Source organism: Pseudopipra pipra, chromosome 7 (genome assembly GCF_036250125.1).
Source record: "Pseudopipra pipra isolate bDixPip1 chromosome 7, bDixPip1.hap1, whole genome shotgun sequence".
Classification (NCBI taxonomy): domain Eukaryota; kingdom Metazoa; phylum Chordata; class Aves; order Passeriformes; family Pipridae; genus Pseudopipra; species Pseudopipra pipra.
In genome coordinates, this window is record NC_087555.1 from 13,604,417 (window position 1) to 13,631,813 (window position 27,397).

A 27,397-nucleotide genomic window follows, 5' to 3' on the forward strand; every position below is an offset into this window, starting at 1 on the left:
GTGACGCATGACATTCCATTTCCTCAAGAAGATAGCAAGCCACACTGTGTCTGAGTACAGACTTGAGGCAATCAATTATTGAAGTATTAATATAATTCTTCAAACTTCACGCATATTACCACATGGTTAATCAGAACTGCTTGACAGCTTCTTCCCCCAACCTTTAATGAGCATGTCAACCCTCATCTTGGATAGTGAAACATACTACGGAATTTACTTCAGAGCAGAAAACTAAAATCAGATTTTGAAACACTGAAACTAATGTTATTAAAATAAAAAATGTAATGGTGGTTCTACCATATCCTTAATTGGCCCCCCTGCGAAAAAGTAGTCCCACAGGAAGGAGCTGAACTACTAGTTGGGTTCAGATCTTACTGGAAGAGTAAAAAAAGAAATGGGTAATCAGTCATAATTTCTCTTCACAGCAATAACCCTGATAAACATTTACGTGAATAATATTTTGTTGTTGTGGATACTAAGAGTTCACATGTGTTCAAAGGGAAGCAAGAAAACTCAAGAGAAGAAAAATCTATTGAAAATTATCAGATAAATAGAAACTATTCTTGCCCTCAGTCTTTAAGTCCCTGAATATTTGAACGCAATGAGAGCTCTTCGAGAAAAGTAAGACGAACTTGACATATATTTGTATTTCTCATAAGGCATTAGCATTTGATTATATCAGAAAAAGGACACAGGCCACATAGACTTTTTGTCTGACCCACTATGACCATGCTAATTTCCTGGAATATGTTACACATGAAACATGTCCAGAATAACAAACAAGAAAACCCCCCAAATAAAGATGACATTGCTTCCTGTTCCTATCAATTCTTCATTACCTGCGTAATGAAAGCACACAGAACCTCTCTAACCACAGGCCAAAATGTCACTGGGTGTTACACCAACTCCAAACAGAATTAATGTTCAGTACCTCTGATAATTTTTGATAGCAAAAATACCCGTATTCCTGCAATACTGGCTCTCTCTTGAGTAGCAAGACGATAGATCTCTGCAAAGAATTTCCTTATGTTCTCTTAAACTGTTTTTGGTATTTGTTTATTTCAAGCTAGTTCTGAAAGAGTGGTCCCTCCTTGCATAGATGCTCTTCACAGAATGGATTAATTTTTTCCAACATAGACTATGAAAAAACCCAACAACCCTTAAAGCTGTTTCAGTGCAGAAGCCCTCTGATTATGAGCTGGTGTTTTGTGGCAGCTTTAATACAGTCTTATTGCTGACTTTGTCATTCTTCAGTGCCTGTGCTCTTAACTCTAGAGAAGACTTAGATGATATTCCCATATGCTAAAGCACATTACAAACATACTGCCTTCTAGTTCATTCAGTTTGATCTAAACTCAGCTACCCTGAGTAAGAACTAATATTGATATTGCCTTATACCATATGACTGTTAAATTTTAATCACTACGTTTTCTCAGTCTAATTAAGCAATTAAACTGCTTAACTGAAAACTACAGGCAATTGATTTATATGAAGGTACTAAGAAATTCTATTTGAAGCTTAAGAACAATTCCTTACCAAAGGTTATAAACACATGAAAGCTTAAATTGCAAAAGTATATTTCAGTATTAGTCATTCTAGTATTGTTGGAATTCTCATTGTTAATTAATGCTATTTACTTGAGCAGCTATTCCTGGGTTCCATTTTCTAAATATCACTGATAAAATGGGCATGCTTTTCTGCTAATGCAAATTACAGGGCAAGTGAAGACTCTTCATGCACTGTAAATGTAACTCATCATTAAACTTGGAGAAGAATTATTGCTTCTGCTTCTTTAGCTACAAAAACTTCTTTAAAAATATCTAAGTTCCCTTCTTCCAATTTGGATCATAAAGTATTTCCTGTAAGAAAACTGAAGATGGAAAGCAGCAGAGCTTTTAATGCCAAGTCATATAGGTATGAAAAGAGTTACTGCTGCAGACACGTGTTGTCACTGAGGTCTGGGGAACACTGAATGGAGCAGGACTACCTGGTAGGTCAGTAACTGCTCAAAGCCAACAAGAGCAGAGTTTTGGTCTACATTTGATCACTTTACTGTATCTTTTACTCTAGGTGAGAATATTCTTGTAACTCCAGTTGACGCGAAGTACAAATCACCAGTTGACATGAAACGCTAAAAATAAAGAAGAGTGTCAGAACTTCATCAAGATTCCCATAGAAAGCCTAACCAACCTACCAAAAACACCCCAAAACCACCACAAAAAGAAAGATGTGTTGATCTGCATAAATGGTGCTAGGAAGCTGGGGTTTTCTTGTAAAACAGAACTTAAGTGAACATGCTATTTTGGCTTGAAGCAATCAAGTATAGATCCACATTTCTTAACACTAAGAATGTTTACTACCTACATGTACTTCCTCTGTTGCTTTGGCATCTTGCAGGGTGAAGGACCAGCATAAAATGACACATAGCACTGTGATGACTGGTGAGTGCTCAGGTCAGAATTTTACAAGATTACTTGTGAGCTCTTCCATGACAGGAAGAAGAGTATAAAAGGTGAAACTAAGCAAGCAGAGAGTTTATGGGATTTTATAAAATATTAAGTACTTGATCTCAGAATAGGAATGTTTTAAGGTTTCAGCTTCAATCTTTGTGCCCCACAACTCATAACATTCCCCCCTCCCCTTTAATTATAATAGCCAAGATAATTAATCCCTTTAACAGTGTTGCTCTACATTGTTCCAAATCCAGAGGTTTGATCCAGCACTAGCTATTTAAACTTGAAGTGATTCTTTACAGCCTATGTGGTTCACAGACTACAGCAGGATCTTTCAACATAGTGTTTGTTATATTAATAAACATTTTTATTTGTTTACACATACAGTAATACTGTACCTACTACATACTAAATAAAATGCATAATTTATTTGCATTTTCCCATCTGATTTTCTGAAAAGGCTCATAAAATTTTAATGAAAGTGGTTAAAGCAACAGACTATGTATTAAAATCATATACAAAAAATGACCTTAAAGGAGTACTACTAAAACTGCAAAGTAAGGCACTTAGGCTTGAAAAATGCCATAGCAGAGGTGTCCACCGTTAACTTATTTCTCTCTATGTGCACATTCTAATAGACTTACATTTTATGTCCCAAATACATCATGACAATTTTATTTACAAAACTCCAGTTTTCTTTCTTTCAGCAAATATCTGATCTTTTCTTCCACATGTAGAGCAATTCCCCCCACTTCATACTGAGCACACACTTTGAAAGCTGCTCTGATATCAGCAGTAAAAAGCTTTCATGCCTCTTTCTCAAAACACCTTAGTAGCAAGGTTTTTTTAATAAACACTACTGACGTCATTTTAAGATAAATGTGTACAGTCTGTGTCTCTGTGACAAGGAACTGAAACAGGAGGATGAAGATCAATTCAGGTTCCCATTTTAAAATTCTCAAGGCTTGATTCCTCCACCTTTCACTTCCTTTTCTGAAAATGTAACATCTAGCATGTCCTGGGCTCACAGCACTATTGCTACTGACTTTAGTTGCAGTCTGAATACATTCAGCACTTGTGCAAATCAATACACATCCAGGCCAGGCACCGAGGTGGACAACACATCATCTCACTGAGTGTGGTTTAAAGACACCTTCTGGCCCTCCACATTTCTGAGGTTCAGGAAGAGTTAGAAAATCATATGAGCAGCATGTAAAGGCTAGAAAACAGAAGTGATGTTTCTTTTTCCCTAAGATCATCTACATCACTAACATCACATCCCCCAGCCAGAAAAAACCAAACAGCAACACACCTTTCCACTTCAATAACAAATGAGGTGAGGGCTGGTCCCAACACCACAGCCTTCGTTACCCTGAAGCAGATCCCTCTCGTGTTCTGGCAGTAAAGTCCCTGGGAAGCATTTGATTATATAATCTCATGCCACCAGCACCCACTTGCCTTTGGGGACATCCTTAGAGGCAGTGCTGCCTACTGCAGACACCTTGAACCTTCACGTTTATATTCTTCTAATAGAGTTTGTATATAAGGTTTCCTACACGCGGGGGTTTGGTGGTGGTTTTTCTGATTGTGGTTAGTGTTTTTTTGGTTGTTCTGTTTTCATTTTGGTCTTGTGTTGGTTTTTGGTTGGTTGGTTTTGTCTGTATTTAAAAAAGCAGAGTTTTTTATTGCATAGCTGGTTGTCACATTTCCCCCCTCCCCACGGTTTCCAGATCCACTGTCCTAAATCAGCACAAGCTAGTCTCCCCCTCTCTCTCAGTTATGTCACTCTTTCCCACCCTGCATCTTCTCACACAGTGACATGGCCAATCTCTCTTCTTCCCATTCCCAGCATTGTTTACTAGCTCCCCCCATCTTCCCTAGTAGCTTGCTATCTTCCCAGCCTCTAGCCATATATTCTTCCTTTTTCTTCTCCTAAACAAAAACAAATATCAGAGTTATTTCAGGAGACAGTAAAAGAACAATCTCTGTCAAAAAAAAGCAAATAAAACCCACGCTTCAATTGACACTTGAATGGAAAGTTTTACTTCAAAAGGCTCCGGTTTCATAGAATCTGTAACGGGATGTGTCACACATGACACTTAACAGGTGATAACACAGTGACTACTGCACACTACACCTATATGCTATATACAAAGAGAAAAGAAAAGCCAAACCATGAGTAAAGGAGAGCAAAGGTTTTTTTCTGAGACTTAATGATTTATCCATATTTCCTACAGAACAGCAGAAAAAGAATGACGGCAAGAAATCTTTTTTCTTCTGTATGTTTTCTTTTTCTTTAATGTGTTTGCTCTTTTACTATAAACTCAGACCAAAAATTATTCTTTGCAGCTATTTTGTGATGTACATTTCAGTCATAAGCAGTGAGTTATTCGATGCAACGACTGACAAAATTTAGTTCTGCATGTAATGTTATTTTCATTTTTTTCCCCCTTTAAAATTAAACCACTGTGCTATTTTTTAGAAAGGAATTAAACTCCAGAAGCTTCGATCGAACAATTTTGTCATTTTGCTTTTGGAATTAGGTATTTGAGCAGATTATAAAGTAATAAAAAAAAAAAGGCATCTGATTAACTACACTATATTGGATTTCTCTTTTATAACATCTCTGTTTGTCAACAGCAGCATTACAACTGGCAACTGAAAGAAACAACCCCTTTTTTGAACACAGGAATTTATGCCAACTACAGATAGCAACAAAAATTGTAATTACATGAAAGACCCAAACAAATCAACGCCTGATCCTCTGTTCTGGTCCTTCTGCACACAGCAAGTTAACTGAGGTTTTTATTTGCAATCTTTGTAAGTGCAATTACCCTTCAGTAATGGTGCAAACTTCTAGTGCTGAGTTCTACTTCTGTTCTGTTTGTCCCTCTGCCCTTTGCCAGGTCCTGACCCCAGCAGTGGAAGGGACATGATCCCTATTTAAGCTTTCAGTGCAGAAGAGTCAGGGTCTTGCTGTTATTATGGCACTAAGGAAAACAGCATTTTGAAATTGGGCTAATTGTAGAATTAGAGTCTGCCTCTCTCCACTGAATTCCCTGCTTTGCCCCAAGCCCACTAGTCACACCAGACAGAATGGTTCCTTCCTACGCTATTCAGTTTGTAAACTTAGTAGCAACAGAACAGAAGGAGGAGATGATCTAGAAAAATAACCCACTAATACTGAAACATGCTGTGCAGCAACAGTCCATGGGACTTGACTATGCCCTGCATGCTCTCCTGCTTCTTGGAAGTCTGGAGGTGAACCCTTCAGGTCACAGATTTGCTCTCCTCGCAGACAGATATCCATCCCACAAAAGTTTCTTCTAAGTATGAGAACCAGCTTGAAGACAGGAGAAGTATTAAAGGAAGAATTTTTACAACAAAAGGTGAATAATCAAAAAGTGCAGAATCAGATATAGATTAGCCTCAGTATAGATGTCACATTACTTAGGGGGAGGGGTTGGAGGTAGGAATTGACATTGAAATTTCTTTTAAAAACCCCAAACAACCACAAGTTTGATCTCATGTCAATAGGGATCTGCTGTGCATTCACAGGGTTAAGGTACCAATCATTATGCTTATTACCTGCAGGCCAAACCAAAACCATTGGAAACTACATTACCCCATGCAAGACTAAATTAAACCTAATGAAATGAAAAAGCTAACTAAATGAAAAATTTCATCTATCAAGACATCAGGCAGAAAAAAGGGTAAACACTAGAGAAGGTATATTTTGAAAGGGCAGCATGGTGCCATGGCCTGAGGTAGAAGGAAATCACTTGCTGATAGTCGATGTAACTCAAGGAAGTGCTTTCTACTCTTCTACAAAATGCTTTCCATTTGGGTTGCCACTGCTATGTACAAAAAAACTCTCCTGCTCTGCTCTTAGGCCAGAAAAAAGCATTTTAGTAGGACACTTAATTAGGGATGATGTTCTGGTTACTTTCAGAGTGCTGTGTAGGTAAGCACTAAGTAGCATTGATGTATTGAAGGACCCACTAAAAATAACGCTGTTTCATGAGATATACAAATAGCAATATAATTCTTTTCTTCAAAGTTAATTTCTGAACCATATTGCACTGCACAGCTTTTATTACACAAAGATGTGTATTAATAAATTGCACCAGAAACCCATTTTATACAATGAAGCCTTATTTCAAATGCTGTAGGAGGCAAACATGGTACAAGATACTATTCCAGAAGTGAGTTGGACTAGAAATATCAATTACCTTCAAAATCCTTTTTATTGACATGGCAACATGATAAAAAATGAAGGAGAAGAATCATTCAAAGTGGAGAACTATAAATGCTTCTCGGTTTGTATTCAAGACTCAGAAGGTAATGCAACCGGCTAAATACACAGTATTACAAAATTAAAAACAAAAAAACCAACCAAACCAACCACAAAACCAAAACCCCAAACAAAACCACAACAGTTAAATCTTCTGTGGGGTTATGTAATTTTTAAATTTCAGTCAACTAGTTCAAAAAAATAAAAGTGCACCCTTCTTCTCTTCAGCCAGTAGCTCATTTAGTTCAGTGCTCTTCTTTCTACATCTCATACTTCATGCTTCAAAATGTAAGTTAGAGGGCCAGATGTATTATCTGGGAAGTTTTCCAAATTCATTAACTCCTTGGCACCAGTGACTTCAGGATACCCGCTGCCAGCACTGAATATTATGCCCAGCAAAAAAACAGCTCTTGGAGGGAAAGGATTAATAAAATGAGGCATTCGGCAGTGGCTGTTGGTCTCTTTGGTCACAACAAGCAACTGAAAGAATCACAGTAGCTGCCAACACTGATCACAGCCAGTTTTCACCACCTAGTACTCAGAAGGTCTTTCCTGACTATCTGCAGGTCACTCACCACAAATGTTGAAAAAAGCACAGGTACTGCTTGAAGGAACATGAAACCAACAGTAAGAGAAAAGACTGGCAGGAAGGCTGCGACTCCTATTCTAACTGCAGAGGGGGGAAATGTTACACAGGGGTGTTAGAATCACATCATCACTTTCTCCTCAATTACAGAAGATGCAGACTGAGGGAATTTGTTTTGCTTCCTAAAAATGCAGGAGAGCTGATGGATCCACTTGCTGTTTTCAGCTTTCTTCTTAGGGCCAAGGCAGGAGTTCCACGAAGGAAACAGCTTACTATCAGTCATGTAGGCACTTTCATGAGCCATTTGTTCAGGCACCATCACCAGAAACGCTCTCTAATTTAAAGATCAACATATAGCAAGAGGTCCCAAGGATTTTAAACATTAAACTTGTTTTGCTGGCTGCTGTGCCTTTGAATGTCCACAGTTTCACTAAAAGCACTATGATTTCTTTACATTCTTTAAATTTCAAATATACTGTTTCTTAACCTTTGCTTAGGCCTAATGCCAGTTTTCTTGGTTTTTTTTACCATCTCCAATCACTTCAAATTTAGTAACAATTCTTACTGCGTGTGATATTCCAGGATCCAGAGATACCAAGATGTCAGGTCCTAATAACCACTTCTGCAACACTGTAGCATCTATTATCCTGTGTGAAATTTTGCACTAACACAGTTACACTACTTCTTTCAGACAAAGCTTTATTTCTGCCTGATATAGCACTCTTCATGTAGACACATCCATATTTACATATTTACAAGCTCTCCTATGCTCATGTCAGAAGCAACTTGGAATACAAGGCATTAGGAAGCTCCAACTCGAACCAGAAACTTTCAGCAAAGACAAGAAATGTGGCAGGCTCAGCAAAGACAGTCCCAGGGGAAAGTATTGCCAGGTCTCAGGAAGAGAATACATGTCCCAAACAGCCTGCAGCTGGTAACTCCTGCCAGCACCGCACCATTCACTAGAGAGAGTATTTCAGCTGCACCAGATACAGACTCTGCAGGCACACGGCTCCTTTGGCCCACCGTGGGCTGACACAGACAAGGGAATTACCACACACAGATGACCACTTATTTCAAATACTAGCAGGCCTTACCTTAAGTGGATGCACTCATCACAACCATTAAAAGTCTGTGCTTCATTTTATACTACTTAAACATTTTGGGGTTTTTAATACTCTCTTGACTTGCTTCACTGAGTTCTGCACAGCAATACTGACCTAGGGGAAAAATAGCAACTATGGAGTGTGAACACCAAAACCCACCCCTCAGCCTCAGTTAACACAACAATTTGCCCAGAATCACTTCAGGAAATTAAAAAGAAAAAGGGAAAAAAAAGGAAGTAGAAGAAATATGAATGTATGAGCACCTTGGCTGGAAAAAATTTCTGTGTGTTGGTTTTTCTTTTTCCCTAATCACTTTTCCCACTTCTGTATTGTAAAGGAGCTGTAATACTGGGTAACTGTGGAGCATGAAATTTCCCAAGTCACATTTAACAAAGTTCCTATCCCTTTCTCTGCTCCTAGAGCAAAAAATACTCCCCAAGGAAAAAGGCTGTTGGTTTGCAATCCCTGGATGTCAACAATTCATACTGGGTAATGCATAATTCCCACATTATTGAGATGTGATTGAGTAAAAGTAAATCTTTCACCTCTGTTGTATATTTTTGAAGACTGTAGTTTGGATATCTGCCAGACCAGGCCTTCTCCTCTGGGAAAAGGCTGTCCTTACTGCCATGCAGACTTTCCTCCTTCAAGTTTACACGCATTTAAAAATAAGGCATTCCTGCCACACAGAATCACTCTTCAACATCTTTCTCTAATAAACTAATGTTGCAGCTTCAGCAGGGAGTTCCCTAGCTATGTATTCACAGCAGTGCTCTGTATAGTTCCAGCCTACAGGAACTTTTAAGTTTTATTTCATGCTGGTCAAATTGAATTATCTTACTTTGGTCCACTTTTAGGGCACAAGCTTCCTTCACAGAGAAGTTCGAGTTGTTGAAGACTTTCTTGGTAGATGTACAAGCACTTTTGTTCTTAAAGACGGAACATGAAAAGAACTTTGTTGTTGAAGTTAAGTGTTGTTTTACTATGCCTTTGTAGTACAGATAATTAACTTTTTCTGAGAAAATAAATGGTAGTGGTGGTGGTGGTGGTGTTATTTTTCTGAGAGTGAAATAAATGCTTCTGCTCAACTCTTACAGCATCGCTTGTTCTGTGGTTCAGCAGCTTTCTGCGATCAGTTGGATGGAAAGAAATCCTACCCCGTCCCTGCGGTTCTTAAGGAAAATTGTCCTTCCTGTCTGAGCTGCCTGTTCACTCCATCTGGCACTTATGAAAGCTTCTCCCAGCTTCTCCGACTCAGCTGCTCTTAAGAAGTGCTCAGTCTTCTCTCATTCCTTAGGACAAGACCGGACCCAGAGCGTAGCAGCTCGTACAAGACTAAGAGACAGTCCTGGCACTTTAACAGCAAATAACATCGCAGTCAAAAATACACAAACCCAACTGTCACTGACCATTAAACAAACCTTACAGAAGCTTGCTTTCAGTTTAGACTTCAGGACAATAAAAAGAGACTCACACTTGCTCCCCAACTTCTTTTCTTTCAGCACAAAGACATCTCTGAAGATCCGCAAATCTTCTTTCATCCACGCTTTTTCCCTTAGATGTGTCTGCCCACCCCCTCCACCCCAGCCAACTTCCTTCAGCTTAGGCTGATCCCAGGATCAAAAAATGCCAGTTACAAAACCATTCTTCTCTTTTCCTGAACTTCCTTTTTCTTGCTCCCTTGACTAAACCAGAAGAATACTATTTCTTTTTGTAGAATTATTTTTCTGCTAAGTTAGCTTCCCACAGCAGCTCATCATGGAATTATAAGAATAATAAAGCTGGCATAGAGAGAAAGGGGGCAGAAACATGTAGCTAGGCATTTATGAATACAAGGGTATCATGGGATCCTCTTCAGGTGACAGGAAAACATTAAGTCAACTATGCTCATTTAAAAAACCTCAGTTAAAGACCCCTTGAATTTGCATCTGCAATGTGTTGGTCTAAATTCAGATCTGCTCCAGATCTTAAATCTCACACAAGAACAGTGAGGGAAAACAGGTTTCTCCTGCAAGTTTGTTATTGTTCTCAGCAGATCAGATCTATTCACTTTAATAATTGTAGTTCAAAGAAAGATCAACGGGCACTGCTTTGCCATATCTTCATACAATGCACACTAAGAGTCACAGAACACAAAGCATTCATAAAATCAAAGTGAATAAGTGATTTAAGAAAAGATTCTTGTAATTAAAGGATGAGACAGCAGGGATGCTCTTCTTCAGTTTGCACAGGTTTACTGCCACTTTTATTCCAGGACCACTTGGTCCTGCCACAGAGGAAGTGATTTTATTCATGGCAAGTAAAATAGCCTTAAAAAAATTAAAAAATCAAAAAATAAAATCAATGCAAGTCTGGCATTTGAATTTAACAAGGATATAGTTCGACATGGCAGATAAGGGGATTTGATAGGCAGTTGCCTCAAAGTCATAGTTCTCATGTCCATCCACTTGCTGAGTTTCTCTTCTACTGGCACGCAAGAAAAATGAGTGGTTCAAGGAGATAAACTCAGCACTATTCACTTTTGTCTGTCTTGTTTTAGTTTTTGGCTGGTTTAGCTCTCTCAACCGTCTCACCAGCTAAGCTGTGGGACTGGAATAAAGAAGTAATGGAAACCAGGCAGCTGCAGATAGGAGGTATGGTGACCAAGACTGCCTTTTTCAGCAGCAGCAAGCTTTTAGATCAACATCATAACATCAAACAGCACCCTCAAGTGAGGGATTTTTATCTATAGATGAGTTTCTCAGGACCTAAAAAAACAGGGGTCACAACAAATCATCATCACACAGCTAATAAAGTCTGAAAAAAAAAAAAAAGGAAAAACAGCTGTCAAAGGAATAGTTACAGCTGGTGAGTTACTGGGGGCATAAAACAGTTCTTCTCAAGAGTAAAAATGAGTGCTTGTTTCCCCCCATAGAGAAGAACCATTTAACTACATTATCTGAGAGCTGTTTATCAGCCACCTAGACCTGGCAGGCAAGGAGTACTGTAAAGAGTCCCAGCCTGACATTCAGAAGAGATTTTGACCAACAAACTGCTTTTCACTAAAATTCAACAATACAGAAAGTTCTGTTAATTTAGAAAAATGTTTTGAACCACAGGAACTGCTAAGAGTCCAGCCTTCCTTTTTCTGAGTCAGTGAAAAAGCAAACTTCTCATGCAGAAATACATACAATTTTTGTGCAACTAGCAATGTTAATCAAGCCTTCCCACTCCCTCCCAGCTCTAAACAATGACGATGGTTAGAACAATACATAACCCGGAAACTATTATACATGTTAAAAAATAAAAAATAAAATCCACTACAAAAAGGGTAGCAAAGCCGTTTTGGCATAGAGTATTAAGTATGTTAGTGCATCCTTGACTGGGCAAGTTGTTTTTGAAGAAAAGAAAAAAAACAACAGTAGACAAAGATCAACCTGCAGGAAAAAAGGAACCATATTTTTTGCTTCTCAGTTTCATGAGCTGATACAGATTCTCAGATGACAACAACTTATTTGAAATTATAAGTTCAAAGGAACACTTTACTTGGAGAATCATAATCAAAGTTGATGATGATGATAATAACACCACCACCACTACCAAAAGAAAATAATCATCCAGGGAGAGAAGCCCAAGGTGATTGTAACAGTAAAAGAGTGAAAAATCTTGCAAAAATATTCCTCACAATAAAACATCAAACATTATCCACAGCTTAACAATTCAAAGCTGACAGAGGCATGGGTTGTGGGTGATTTAGCATACTGAAGCATCATAGAAAGATACTTGCATTTGGTTTTGTGCCAGTCAAACTAAAATAGCACCAAGCATCAACTGGCTGAACTAAGGGAAAAACCACAATGCGCACCTTCCAGTGACACCACAGTTTACTTATGTCCAATACTCGAGCCAAGACACAAAGGTTAGGCTACACTGGTATTGGTAAAGTATCCTGCAGACTGTGAAGTAGACCAGTCCTCTTCGCACTTGAAAGAACAACTGATGCAGCCTAGTATTATGTTCTTACTCTCAAAGAGAAATAAAATGAACTAAAATCAACCTTTTTTCTCCTCTCACAAATGCAAAAATAAGTGTCAGATTCTACAGGCTATATGTTTTCAGTTAGTGGCAAGGTCCTTGTTTGGACAGGCACTTCACTTGCATACACCAGGCAGCTCAGCCATTTACACAAGTCTTTTCTATTGTGGAGCTAGTTATTATAGAAATCCTTTTGAACTCAGTACTAAACCCAATGGTCCCCTTTGAAAAGCTCAGCTTTAATGACATCTACAGCAGCAAGAAGGTTTGTTTAACAAAATTACAAGATCTGGCATGAGGAGAGGAGAACAGCACTTCCCTGTGCACCTCTTTGACATAACTGTGTTACCTGCAAATCAGAATCAAAACAGAAGTCAAACTTGCTACAGTGGCACCAGTCTCAAGCCTAGCAGCATGCACTAAGCCTTCTGTAGTCTTTTCTAACCCCACTATTAACCCCCACTGGAATCCTTGATTAAAAGGAAGCCTTTTGTGCTACATAAGCACTGGATTTTGCTGGTGTTCCAACAGCTCAATCTTTGCATGATTCCTCCAGCTAAAAAAAATAAATTAAATATGTTCTCCAGTTTTCTCTGCCCTTCCAAGTCTGAACTGAAGTTGCAACAGTAAGCTTAGCCTAGTTATTATTCACACTTTTACCAGAATAAACTTTAACACACTGAATTCTGCCTGCATCAGACTATTTTGTCCCTGTGAAAAACTAAGCTGGAGTCCTTGAAATCACAGGTTATGTTTATATTTGCAAATTTAGCAGTGTCTGGGCACACCTACGTTTATTAGAATGTAATCATCTACACTACAAAAGTCATAACAGCCCTTCTGCTCACACAAACACTTCCTAGAAATGCTTCAGGAGTTAGGATATGCCAGGCATGGCTTCTTGAGGCAACCTGAAGCCATCTTACAATAGAGGCTCAGAGCACAGATGGGGATCACCCCGTGTCACTCAACTTTAAAGCCAAATGGGACATTCAGCTTACACTTTTGTAGATGCAACCTGAGCATCTCACAGACTTATTTCACCTACCAATGCAACCATGCCTTTTGCAACAGGATGAAAAGCCTATTCTGAAGGTTAGGAAGCTTAATTGTTTGCACTTTCCATACCCTATTTCAGTGGGTCATATAAAATTTACCAATAAACCTACATTTTCAGCCGCTCCTGTGTCCTAAACCATAATCTTAATCCTCATCCTTAGCCTTAACAAAACCTCAGTAAAATGTATTTAATTCAGAATACATCCTGGCAGAGAAACACTAAGACCTTTAACCTGCCTTATTCCAAACTATCTCCACTTCTAATCTGAATGGCCATTTAATCCCAACCCAGTTACCTACACAGGAAGCAGCACAGATTGGAGGTCTACCAGACGTGACAGCGCTCAGGCCTCATCAAATCTTGCAGGATTGAGCTGTACATTCACCTCTTCAAGCTTTCTTTCCCAGAACACTAGTCCTACCTACAGGCTGAACAGCAACTTGGTACCTGCACAGTCATCAAAATTAACAGTAAGGGGCAGAACCTGACCAGAGGCATCCTTTTAACTATCCCAATGGGCCTTTTCCTACTCAAGTCCTAACCCTATCTCTTGACCTATGTTGTGGTTTAACCATATAGCATTAACTCAAATCTAGCTTGGTAGCACAGCTACTCTGTATCACTCAGCCTTGCCGGTACTAATCCATAGCCCAGTCATATGTTCCTCATACAGCAGCCAACAAGAAAATAAGATCTTACTCATCTTGTCTCAAAACATAACCCCAGCCAAAAGCATGCTCTAGTGACATTAAAATAAAAATAGGAAAGCTTTTTTGACCATTTTGCTAATTAATATGTCAGAGCTCATAAAGAAAGACTCATCAGCTTTTCTCCAGCACTGCATCATGTGAAAGAGCTGTGTCAGCAGAGATCTCAGCAGACAGTCAATACATACTGAAAAGTGTTCTAAGCATTAAATCAGAACACAAAAAAGAATTTCAGAAAAAAAAATTAAAATAGCTGCAAAGAATTCAGTACTCAATTTCAATATTTGACATAAATCAGGTTATATTTGATATGAAAAGTATCCTCCTAGCTGTCCTAAAATTGCTTTTCTAAAAAGCTAAGTGTTCATGAAAAACTAAGCTAAAGTTTGCTGATTTTTCATCTTTGTGAATTTTCAGGGATCTTCTCTGCTTTACAACTGAGACACCATTTGTCTGCTTCTCATTCTCATCATTGGAATTGTCATACCGTTCCTAAGCACACAGGAAGGTTACAGAGGACAAAATTCCTCCTTAGAGGATTTAGAGCAGACGCCTTACACACACACACACACACATACACACGCACACACTGAACTCTGTTTTATTCCAGAAAGGGATGAGTAGGCTCCATCAATACAGCATTCCAGTGCTTTTGATGATGGCATTGCGGAAAACATTCGCAACGGTAAGAACACCTCTAAGCACTGCAGGAATCTTCCATCCAGCAGGATGACGGACAGGCCAGGTATAAGAACCAGAATTCACAGATGCATTTCTGTGAGGGTGATATACAGGAACAAAGCTGCAGCCATCTTTCCCATACAACATGCTTACATGCTCAGGGTGTGTCCAGACATACTTCTAAAAACCAAATCTACTTTCTAAGGGGAAAAAAAAGGGTACTACTGTTTGCGAGTGCAATATATAAAGAGACAGATGTAGAGCTACAGATCCTTCTAATGTCTTGGATTTATGCAGAATTGTGATATTGCTTTTTGAAATGAATGCACGCCTCTAACTCCTGCTGCTGTTCAGTAACATGTAATATGTGAGGGATACAGTAGCTGTACAAAAAGCTGAGACTAAATGCTTGAAGAGCCACTGCCCCAGAAGGAATAGAAGGGATATTTCCCTAGAGAGAGTTACTCAACCGCATACTACAAAGAACAAGTCATGTTGAAGGAGAGAAGGGATAATTGCATTGATTGTTAGTAGGTGATAATTAATTCTGTAGAGAAACACGTTTAATTTCCTGAAGTCTAGAATAGGATGGAAACTCTTCGTTTTGTAATGAGAAAATAACTGTGTTTTGCTCCCAGCACAAGGAGCTGCAATGTCTCCCTTAGCACATTTCTAAGGTGCCTGTAGGAAGGCAGCACAACGCACAGTGCTAAAACAAGAGTTCTCTGATGTGACTGAATGCCAGGAAAATGCACATATGACATATAATTCCAAAAAGCATAGAGTAAAAAGGGACCAGAGCAAAAGAACACCACATTCCTGAACAAACGTATAAAATAAATATCTGAATGGAAAAATGTGAGAGCCAAAACTGCAGCTTGATTTCTCTTCATAAAGGGTTAGGAAATTGAACACAGAAAGGGGAGAAACATTTTTCAGTGGTATTTGAACAGTATTTAAAGTGGATAGGACTGAGTAAAATAATTTACACTCCAGCCTTCTCAGAAGTTAGCTAGCTCCTTTTATTCTGAGAGGGAAAAAAACCCAACAACTTGTGGGATCTTTGTAGCTATTCCTTTGGTGATCTGTTGAGCACTGATTTTAGTCTATGAAAAAAGATCTTAGGTACATGTGAGAGGTCTGTGAAGACTAAGTAAAGCAAACAAGCCAAAGCTCAGTAAACGTGGGTCCACATTTTCATGTAAAATTTGTAGGTGTCTTCAAATAGAAAACTTCAAAGTCACAGTTCTCAAGAATCTGCAGAAGTGTGCAGAAGAAAGATCAAACACTACTAAAAATGATATTATAAAGCTTAATGTAGCTTTAACAATTGATTGCCAAAGAGTTATAGTCTTACCAGGTTCCCCTCTAATACTTTTTCATAGCAGTGAATTCCATTGATCTTTGGTAAACTGCATGATGCTGCAATGTTTGTAGCAATTTTTCTGAGCAGGGAAAAACCCAAGGGCAACACCCCTAGCTTCTTCAAGTTGACAAGATCATTTCTTTGAAGCTTTCACATTCCCAAAACAGAAAGCTGAAAGAAGTTTTTTTCTTCCCAGGAGTGATAATGTTACAAGACACATGAACTATTCCCTGATTCAGAAAGAGAATCCAAGTTCACAAAGTTAGGAAAGATGCCAAAAAAATTTAAAAAGAATTTGTCTACTAAGTTCAGGAAAAGGTCTTCAGATACGGAAAATCCACACCAGAGAACTAAAGAAGGACACCCAGTTGCACAGAGAAGGAATACCATATCAATCAAAAATCTCATAGTCAATCTTCCTTTACATGAATTCTGCTTTTTAGATCTGTCAAAGGAGTGGAAAAAGCCAACATACAATCGTGCTACAAAAGGGTAGCCTGAAACTTCAGAGTTATCTAACATCAGAAGAGAATGCTGAATAACTAAGGTTTTCAAGGAAGTTCAAGGTTTCTCATGTCATCTTACGAAAAATCATAATCTTACGTCATGTTGCCTTGAAAGTTTTTTAATACAACAACTGAAAGTTGTGCAAAAGCACGGTGTGGTTGGCAGAACTTATGTACTAAGTAGGTACAGTAATGACAGCAGTATGGACTAATTGTTTTTATTACTATGGCCTGAAAGTTTAAGAAGAAACAAATCATTTCTATTGCACAAACACAATGAAAGGAAAATCTCCAACACTCTTTTTTTTTTTACTCTATAGAATTTTTTAGTGTTGTCTTCAATATTCCTGCTAACGGAAGTATAACTCAGCACAAGAGGAAAAAGCAAAGAAATACTTGTATTTTTCAAAATGTGTACTGTTTAAGTCTCTACACTCCACAAGACATGTTGCACTTGCCCTTATTTGAAAGGGCATATTCTCCAGTTTACAACACCCGCACTGAAAAATAAAGTTACAACTCTTCCTGCAAATGACTTGGCTACATACACTGCCGGGCTACGAGCAACCCATAATTCATCATCCTTCAGCTTGGAGTCAGTGCATACAAAGTAACGCCTTAATTTGCAACTCTCTTAGCCACCACAGTTTCTGTAAGCTGATTTCATCTACTGCCCATGCTACTTTCAAGTTGCTGACTTTTTCTCCAGAATAGGAGGACAGCTTACCCGATTTGTGTCCGGCCAACAAACCAACTTTGCTTTCATCTGCCACTGGAGAAATAAAAGAAAAGACACAAAGATCAGAAACTTATTTAAATTCACAAGCCTTTGAAACACTGTCAAATTATTTCAGACACAGCATCCTTAATCTTTAAATTACAATAATCTGGAAAAAAAGTGCCTTTCTTTACCTAATCCACCTGGGGTGCTTCAAAGTCCAAATATCTGAATCAAAGCCCTCTGAAACCAATAAAAGGACTACCAGCAGTCCTTGTAGGTTACAGATCAGGACCTCAGCACTTACACACTCAAAACTGAGTTGTCGGAAGAGCAATTGCATTTGTAAATAACTCATCTTGCCAGACAAATCACAGGGCATAGGAGAGTTGTAACATTTTCAGATCAAAGACCTCAATTGTAAAAAGAATCCAGATGTGGAAACCTTCCCATCTGCAAGACATCTCACTGACTCGCAGGACCCTCTGCAGACAATAAGGTCTCCCAAAAACTGATCTTTTCAAAGGCTTATGCATTTCCTATGTTTTATTTTTATCTGCAAATTGTAACTTTGTAGTATTTCACTACATTTTATAAAGATGTTTACAGTTGCAACAGTTTGCAGACAGAGTAGTGGGAGAGCAAATTCTGAATGTAAAAGAAGTAGTAACATTTGCTCAGTAACTTTACTTCAGTTTATTATCATATATCTCAAAAAACTAATTAAAATACTCTCCTGGAGGGCTGAGGGGAAGAACCAATCACCATTTCTTAAAATGAATTCTATGCAAAGAAAGGGTGTTAATGTAATGTTAGGGATGATAAAACAAGCACAGGAAATGAATGTTAGGGTTGAAAGCTTATCCTTCAACTCTGCCTGCCCAAGCACTCCCTTATAACTCACCTTAAAATGTAATCTCTTTATATGATAAAATAAACTGTAAAGTCATACCAAAAATACTACAAATGCAAACTTAAGCTTTGCATAGTGGTCACTATAAAAGTTTACACAGATGGTTATCTGCAACGAAACAAGAACCTGCTATTTTCTACCTAGGAAAGAGCAGTGTAGTAGTTAATGACATTTAGGAGCTACAGTAAACATTTTCTTATATTGTTTCCCCACTTCACTTTTAGGGAAGCTCTTACCCTCAAAAATCAGCATCAAATTCAGGACTGGGATTCACAACTGAAATCATGAATCCACAACTGACCACTGTAACTCTTTTCCACTTTTGTAATCCAATTGTCACCTGATTATCAGTAAATTGTGTAGTTTTTTTGTAGGACATAGATGCTATTAAAGTGAGACTAACACTGTTTGCAGTATTATGTAAAGATGCTTCTAAACAAAATAGCAGTGGGGCTCGTCAAAATTAGAAGTGCAACCAAAACTCAAGGCAGTTCTGCACTCCTTGGCCTTTAACCTTTCATCTAGTCCATGGAAATGATAACTATTTAGCTCCTTGCTATGCAGCTTGATCGTATAATGCAAAATGACTGGACAAAGGTTTGCTATAAGGATAGTTCAAACTCCTTTTCCTCTTCCCTCTCCCCAAATTTACCTCTAAGAAAAACAACTGTGGAAAACTTTAGTCCCAAAGGTTAGTGTTTTGACAAGTTATCATTGTGTGAAAACAAGGGATTATAATGGAAACTGATTCGCAACCTTAATTATAGCAGTCACTAATGGCAACCAGTATAATATATGATAATTACTTGGAGTAGGTTATGTTACAGTACATAGGAACTTAAAAAAAAAAATTACCAAGGTTCCCAGTGTTTTTTTAAAACTATGCTGAGGCTTGGCTTGCCTGAAACTAAGTTTTACATTATTAAAAGGGATAAATCCATTTAACTTAATCATACTTTACACACCAGCTTCACACACAAAAATTAGATTTTAATACTGGAGGGAAAAAAGGAAGAACAAAATGATTAGAAAATGAAAAATAACCTCACCAAAATACAAGGTTAGTATTATGAGTTTAAGCACACACATGCACAAAAACTGGAAAATGCAAATATTAAAGTTTTATATCAAAGTTTGAACAAAATATGTGTGTTCCTCCACGGGGTAGTTTTCATTTCATGGGATATTATGCTGAGGCAGTGCCTTCTAGGTTTGCCATCTCTCACTAAACTGAACAGGAGTGGCACAGACAAGTCCATTCCTTCCCTCTGAGAACAAGAAGACAACAGAAAAACAGAAAAAGGCTAACAGGAGATAAATACCATGTACATCAAAGTTGAAAACTTTGTAACTACAGTTTTCATTTAGGAAGTACATAGGACATCCTGTTCCAGAATATAGAATTTGAAAACACTTCTCTGCACGGTAGAAGTTGCTGAAATCATTCAGTTATGACAAAAATAGTCTTTGTCTGGATAACTTTATTGGCCTTTGAGTAAAGCAAGAATTAAGTGGAAATTTCTAAGATTCTACTAGTGTTGGTCTTTGTAGAAAATCACCTGGAAGATTTTACACAAGGAAAAAATACCATCTCCTCTTATAACTGTAGGAAAAAAAATTCTAATTATTTTTATATTGCACCATCAAAAAGTAATTACATTGCAAATAACTATGAAAAATTTCAGCTCAAGAGGATCACACTTGGGAATGTGCAAACTGTAACTATTTTTATGAATACACTAGAATTACTATATATTCTTGACCTAGAATTATTAAATGCATAACATTAAAAAAAAGGAAACCACCTAATTTGGGGACTATAAAGAAAAAACTCAAACAAAAATCTTGGAAGGACTCATGCAGGGGAGTAAATACATTTACAAATAAGACAACGCTTCTCCTTAACTTGTGAATAAAACAAATACTTCACATTTTGAAATGTCCCTGGAACTCCAGGGAATATTAGTCCATGAAGTTATTAATGTTTGCCCATAGAAAACACACTAGCTCTTTTAAAGTAACATCCCTAATTTAGGAACCACTATTTCACCACAGAAGCCAGTTACGTATTCATTGTCAAAAGTCAAAGTAATTGCTGAAATAAAAGATGACAGAAGTTCTACAGCTATTTAATAAAAGCATGGATGTTTGGGGGACTAGCAAGACCACAGACTATGAAAGATGGAATATTACTAAGCAAAACAAATCTGTCCAACTGACAGCAAACAACTGATAGGGTTTTTTGTAAACTATGCCAACAACCACTACACATGATAAAAACCCCAACTCTCTATGCCATGAATAATCAGATTTTATTAGTATTTCCTATGGTCATATTCTGGAGTGCTGTTTTGCTTGAAGAAAATAAGGAGTATTGTTTAGCAGCAGTAAAAGCACCCAACATGCATCCGTGTTCTTCCATATAATCTTTTGATTGCCATTTCTGTGCCCTGCTCAAGACAACGAAGGCAGACATTTTATTGGAATTGTGTGACTTCCAATGGTTTCATAACAACACGCCGTCAGTGCTTTTCAAAGTTTGTGTCAAAATACAGCCCAGGCATATTTACAGGTCAACCATCTAGTCCCCAACTATGGTTCAGAGAAGCACAAATCAATGCTGCTGCCAGCTGTGATAACCGACTTCCCTTCTTTTTCCCAGTTCAACTGAACCATTATAGTATCTTTTCCCAAAACAAGAAGTTACTGCTATTCACAAGATACAGGGTACTACTATTCAACTTAGTGACTTTTTTCTGAAGGATCAGTTTTGCACATTGACTATGAGCTACTAAAAAAATCTAAACATGTGAAAGTCGCCTGTGTCCCTCGCTGGACAAACTGACACGTACCTTTGAAGACCAGCTGCAGTTCTGCACTCAGAAAAGAAGCAAACAAGGATTAAAATTACAATTAATGAGAAATAATAATACGAGACACCAAAACACCAAAGAATTTCCTAGAAAACCAATTTCCTGATACCTTTATTAGTTAATAGGAAACCAAATGTAAGGTTTCTTAGTGTACAATAATCAATTCACAAGGGCTGTATTCTCAAACTATGTATACAAACGATGCTTCTGTACTTTTTAGAATCCATCAGTTTCTATGGTATAAACATACGAAAACAAAGCAAAGTCTCAAATTGGTCACTGTTTTTTTCTGATGAAGTGTATCCTTACCCAGGCCTTTCATCATAATGAAGGCAGTGCATCATCAATTAGTTTTAGTCAGTGATAGTGCCAATGACATAATTCTCCTGCCATATTTATTTTCTTGGTGAAGCGTTTCCCCATCTAGGAGTGGCATAAATCACCTGGAGAAATTGTGTCAATTGCTGGCTCACAACCATCACTTAGAAGATGCTGCTTCCTGCTCTAGGTTTTCCCTGAAGTACCACATACAAAGACCACAGGCTTTTATACTAAAATCCAGAATAGCAATAAAACGTGTGTATCATGAAGGGTAAACTTGCACCGTCTTAAAATATTTTCTTTCACTAATTCCCCCTCCCCACCTCTCCAGTGAAACTTCACAGAAGGGCATGTGTTCTGGGGTCACCTAGATATCCACCAGCTACTTATTCTTGAAGGATTAGGAGTCCTTGATAGATTTCTGTTTACTTCAATGTTGAAAAGCACCAAGATTAGCAAAAAGCTTGCTCAAGAGGCAAGGATAAATTATACTTAGTGGTAAGAAAGGTAAACCTTTTCCAAAATGGCATCTAACACAACATTTGGGATGCCCTGTTCAGCACATTCAAAGGCAGGAATAAATCACATCCAAACCAAGATTCTGGATTCTTTTTCTCTCCTGTACAAGGTTTTGTCTAATTAGATTTTTCAGAACAATTTTGTTAGAACTGATTTAATACTTCAATTCAATTGTGTTCAGAGAAGATCCCCAAGGGAAACATCTTGTGTGTCAGCACATGAGAATGAAAATGCTTAAGCTTGCATTCACTATTACTACTTTTCTTGTTGTTGAAGAACCAGCAGTACAGTTGATGCTGTCCACTGGACACATTTAGCTTTAAATGAAAGTTTTTCTCCTGGCAGAAAATAACATTGTTTTACAGTTTCCCAGGCAGCATGATATAAATTTCTTCACTTTCTTGTAGTGGCACAACTACTCATTCTTGAAGGTTACACTGCTAATTGAGGCCATCACGGCTTCTTTTACACTTTTGTTGTCTTCTCTAATCCTCTCACCTCTGTTCCAGAGAAACTGCACAAGGCTAAAACTCCCCCGCTACACGTCTTTCGCATGTCATTAACACTTCTTCCAAACTCCTAAGGTTAAACTACAAGTTCCTAATGTAATCTGTCATTCTCTGGTTGAAAACATTGATAGGGAACAGGTTTAAGACAAAGTTTAGAGAACAGATTTGTAACAGTGTTCTTATAAGTTACTTTATTATCATCTTTCTTTCTTATAGTAGCTATACATTAACGTAATTGCTATTTTATCCCACTAACACTTTAATAATATAAATGCATTCACAGATCAACTCAAACTTACACTAAAACAGCGTAAGAAAATACCACCTCAACCATGTGTTACCATTTTCTCAGCTGTGTCACCATCACAGCTCATACAATGCTCTCAGTCTGCTCCACAATAAGCTTCCTTGAGTCTTAGACAATCTCTACAAAACCAGTCCAGAAAGTTGATATTCTCTTTTGCCCGCTTCCGTCTTTACGCCACAGCTCATCGTCCCCTAGACTGCATCAATGCAGATTTGGTGTAAAACTGAGTAACAAAATTAGCTGTGTTAAAAGTCTCTCTTTTCACACAGAATAAACCTAATTTCAGTCTCATTTCAATTCAGTTCACAGGATCCCTATCACTTAAGAAATGATTTTGTTTCATTCCCTACTTATAGATCTTACAAACAGAAATTTGAAAGTCGTCTGAACTAAGAAAACTACATTGTATTCATTTCTAAAAATTGATTCTGCAGAGCGGTCTCAGAAAATACACATCTAATCTGACAGTACTAGAAAGTTACTTATGACATAAGCTAGAATAATGTTAAAATTGCTCTTAGCCCTTGATCCTAAAGACAATCACAGCCATAAACAATACAGTTTTTCCTAAACACATGACATTTTTGGTTTTGGAAAGTATTTTTTTTCAAGAGATGATTTGTTAAATTAGTTTTATAAGCCAGTAACATTGAAAAGACTGTTAGAATTCTGATCCATCTTCTCCATTTCCTCATTAATGTTCTAATGAACCTAACTAGGTCCTAAATGCAGTTCTGAAACTGGTTTCAAGTCAAAGCAACCAAATAAATGTATTCCATACATACAACGTGGCTAACAAAATGACAATTTTAAAATACCAAACCACCTTTTGGCCCCAGTAATACTATAACTCTCACTAGGGACCTCCCAAAATGTATTCTTTTAATTTTATCTGAATCAAAACATTGCTTAAAAGAGTAATCTCCATTAGCTCTGTCTGGTCCTCATTTGGCTATGTTTTCAGATATTTATTTCAGGATACAAAATTACACTCAGAATAACAATAATCTGGTTCAGAGCAAATCATGAAGCAGCTAATAGCATCTTGATTGTATTTTCCACATCCTTCTGGATGTGAAATACTGGTTTCCCTTTGTTTTGAGGTGTTTTAAAAGAATGAACTGTAATTGAATGCAGCCCTTCACTAACAAAGAAATTAACATTTAGTTAAATACTGGCTTCCTTGCAGAATATCCCATACCTTATATCTTGCATATTTACTTGCTAATTATTCCTAAATACGTAAGTTGGCCTATATTTTAATAAATACGCCCCAAGGTTAAGGGACTCCAAGTATGTCTAATGATGTTTTAGCAAACAATATTTCACTCACATTTAAAATCAAGTGAAGGACATATACGTTTCTTCAGGCTATAGAGCTTAATCAGTTAAGATTTATGGGGTTTTGCTTTAGATGGGGAAAGGAAGAGGGAATTAAGCAGCACCTTGGGATAGTGGTCATGGGTTATTATACCAACATCCTCAAATATCTACACAGTACTTTGCCTGAATTGATACGCAACAAAATTGCTATATATTCATATGATTCAATTTCATGTTGCTTCAGGTTAAAACAAGCCACACTTTCATGTGTTTGCATACAATTCCCCTGGCTGTAGTTTTTACAGTACATTTATGCATAGCTTAAATCACTCCTGTGCATAAAGATTTATGGAAAATAGGGGTGTTGGAAACAGATAATAAGACACCTTCTTTCCTTTCGTTTTCTTAGAGCACACAGATTTACACCTTTTGATACAACATGAAAAAAATTTTCACATTAACATTGCAAAAATTACATTTTTAAGATAGTTAAAAGAACAAACACTACTGAAAATAGATTCTGGTGAAATATTATATAGAAATTCTTCTCTAGACAACTGTGGTAATATAAGGAAAAATGTGTGCATATAGGAGGTTGTTAAAAGAAAGGGAAAATCAGCCTTCCAATGACTTGTATAGAAGCCATTGATTTCTTCATTTTCAATCTGCCCTTAAGTTTCAAAAATAGTGTTCCACTTCAGTGGGAAGCGACAACACAACATTTACTTCTATGATTTTCTATTTTGTTTTGCATAGTTTTAACACTGTGCTATAAGCACAAGTCCAAACGTGGCATGCAGTCCAACTCTGGTCAGCACAAGCATTCACTCCAAGTCAGCCTTTGTTTGGCCCTGCACAAATTCTCGAAGTCACAGTTATAAGAAGGGTCTGTGCTTTGTCAACATACGGATGGCCGTGTTTGAAGAACAAAAAAATTTATGCAACTGAGTAGATGTGACAAGTGTAAGGATTAGTAGAAGGGGGGCTGTGCAATTTTTTATCACCACCAGGTTCAAAATAAAAGTAGACAAGGCAAAGAAAAATATGCCATAAGACACAGGATATGAACTCCATCAGTGATCCAGAAAGTGCTGTCATTATCTCAACACAGCAGCAGGGAAGAACATTAGGACTTATATCTGATATGAAACTAATCTGTACTCTATTGCTGTGAATGAAGCTGTAAATTTTGAGAAGCATTTGAACACCATGGAAGTGATGGATGCTAAAACAGGGAACCAGTCACCCTGCCTCCATATACTTTGCACAAGGACATCTGCACATATGAGGCAAGTTCTGCTCATATCTGCAAACCAAAAACATTATCATTACCACTAGACTTGCCTTTTGCATTTTTTTTTATTTCCTACAACAGCAACTCAATAACTCACATGTAACACTGATTTTTTTTTTTTTTTTAAATTTTTTAAAATAGGTGTAAGCAAAAACTAAATAGTTTGCAAACAAAGTGAGTTCTTGAAATCCACCGAGGATTCGTGCTATTCATTAATTTAGCAGTTAGGACTTGTGTCAGTTCATACGCGCATGGCACGCACACGGCAGCACAGAGCCCTGCCTAAGCAACCAGGTGGCAGTGGCTCGTGCCCTCTGCTCCTGCCCAGCTGCCCAATCACCAGCACAGAAATGCACCAAGTGTCAATAAACTAAACTATGTCTGCCCTACTGGCAAGTAAGCTACAGCTTTTGCTGCACGTGCCAAGTTCCTTTCATTGCAGGATTTGCTCTGGAGAGTGACAATGACAAATTGATGCAATGTGTTAGCAATACTGAACAATTTTTGGTCACCCATTCTTATTACCTGATATTATTCACTGAGGGTACTAATTTATAATATTATTATTTTGTAAATAGGTATGACTGGAAAACAGATTAAGCACTCAAAGGTTTCTGAGCCTAAAATATATAAAACTGAAAAGATAAACATCAATGTTAAATAGGTTTCCATTGTGTACCCATGTAATTATAGACTAGTCTTTACTTAACAGATTTGCCTCTTGTGTATACATCAACCCTCATCAAAGCCAGAAAGACCCTTATTATACAGATTCACTACTTCCCTAATTTAATGAATTTATTATTTTCACGTAAGGTTCATAATCTATCGTAACATCTGGATTCTCTTGCATTTAAAATTTTCTGTTACCTACCTTTGATGATCCTTTGGATGGCAATGTCATTATGTAATTCATATCTTTATAACCTTATAATTAGCCAATGGATGTCTTATACACATTTCAAGGTGAAGTAAAATGTTTCATAAGTGAATAGCAGTAGAGATTTCACATTTATGCCCTGTATTACACCAATTCTGTTGTCTACTGAGTCTGTGATGTTATTCTGGGTCTCCAGATCCAATCTGCAGGTGATTTCCTAGATCTGTGGAGACACCTGATTCAGAGACAACTTGGTTTGAAAAGAAATAAACTGCATCTAAGTCACATTTTCTAAGGTCTCAGACCTCTCCTTCTGGACTCTAGTTCTGTGTTCTTTCTGTTAATCATGTTACATTTTCTTTTTTGAAGGGCCTGACAGAACTTGAGAACAAAAGAAAAGCAGTAAGTGCACAGCATTCCATGACTCCAGGAAAAAGAGGCCTAGCACTTTTCAGAGGGGACACTTCCTCTTTGTTACCAAATTTGCTGGAAGATGAAGACAGCAGCACCTTTTTTTTTTCCAGGAAACAATGCACTGAAATCAATAATGGATACACAGCTGCAGGTTGGGATGAGAAGTTACTATGGGTCATGACTGCAGTTAAGTAAGGAAACAAAAAAAACAAGTTCCCTTTCCCAAAAATCCATTTTTGGAATGTGAATTACATGAATGTTTTATTTGGAAGCGCACTTTTATACACTAAACTATTGGGATTTTATTTGTATTAGAAGCACTTTATATCGCAGTTACTTCCCTTGAGATTGTCATGTTTCTTTTTCCATTTCCCGTTCCAGCCAGTAGCTTCTGCTTCAAATCTTTCAAAAGCTGGAAAGTCAAACATGGTACTTCACTGCTTGCTACAGAGTGGCTGTAAAAGGTCCTAGCTTTCATCTTCCTCAGTTTTATTGTTTTTATGCTATGTGCAAGGAATTTTACTTCATCTATTGTGATTTATAAAACAATATG

The 27,397-nt window shown here is 37.6% G+C and overlaps 1 protein-coding gene across 9 annotated transcripts in view; it reads right to left on the reverse strand.

Moving 5' to 3' along the window:
- The window catches only part of PARD3B (par-3 family cell polarity regulator beta), a 406,048-nt gene that overhangs the window by 161,245 nt on the left and 217,406 nt on the right, over nt 1-27,397 (reverse strand). For 8 of the 9 annotated variants that reach the window (XM_064660627.1, XM_064660625.1, XM_064660624.1 and 5 more), the window contains one exon: nt 17,501-17,545. The exons of the other annotated variant lie outside the window; for it this stretch is intronic. In XM_064660627.1, the coding sequence (XP_064516697.1) occupies nt 17,501-17,545 (45 nt within the window). The remainder of the gene's footprint in view (nt 1-17,500; nt 17,546-27,397) is intronic. 9 annotated transcript variants of the gene reach the window in all.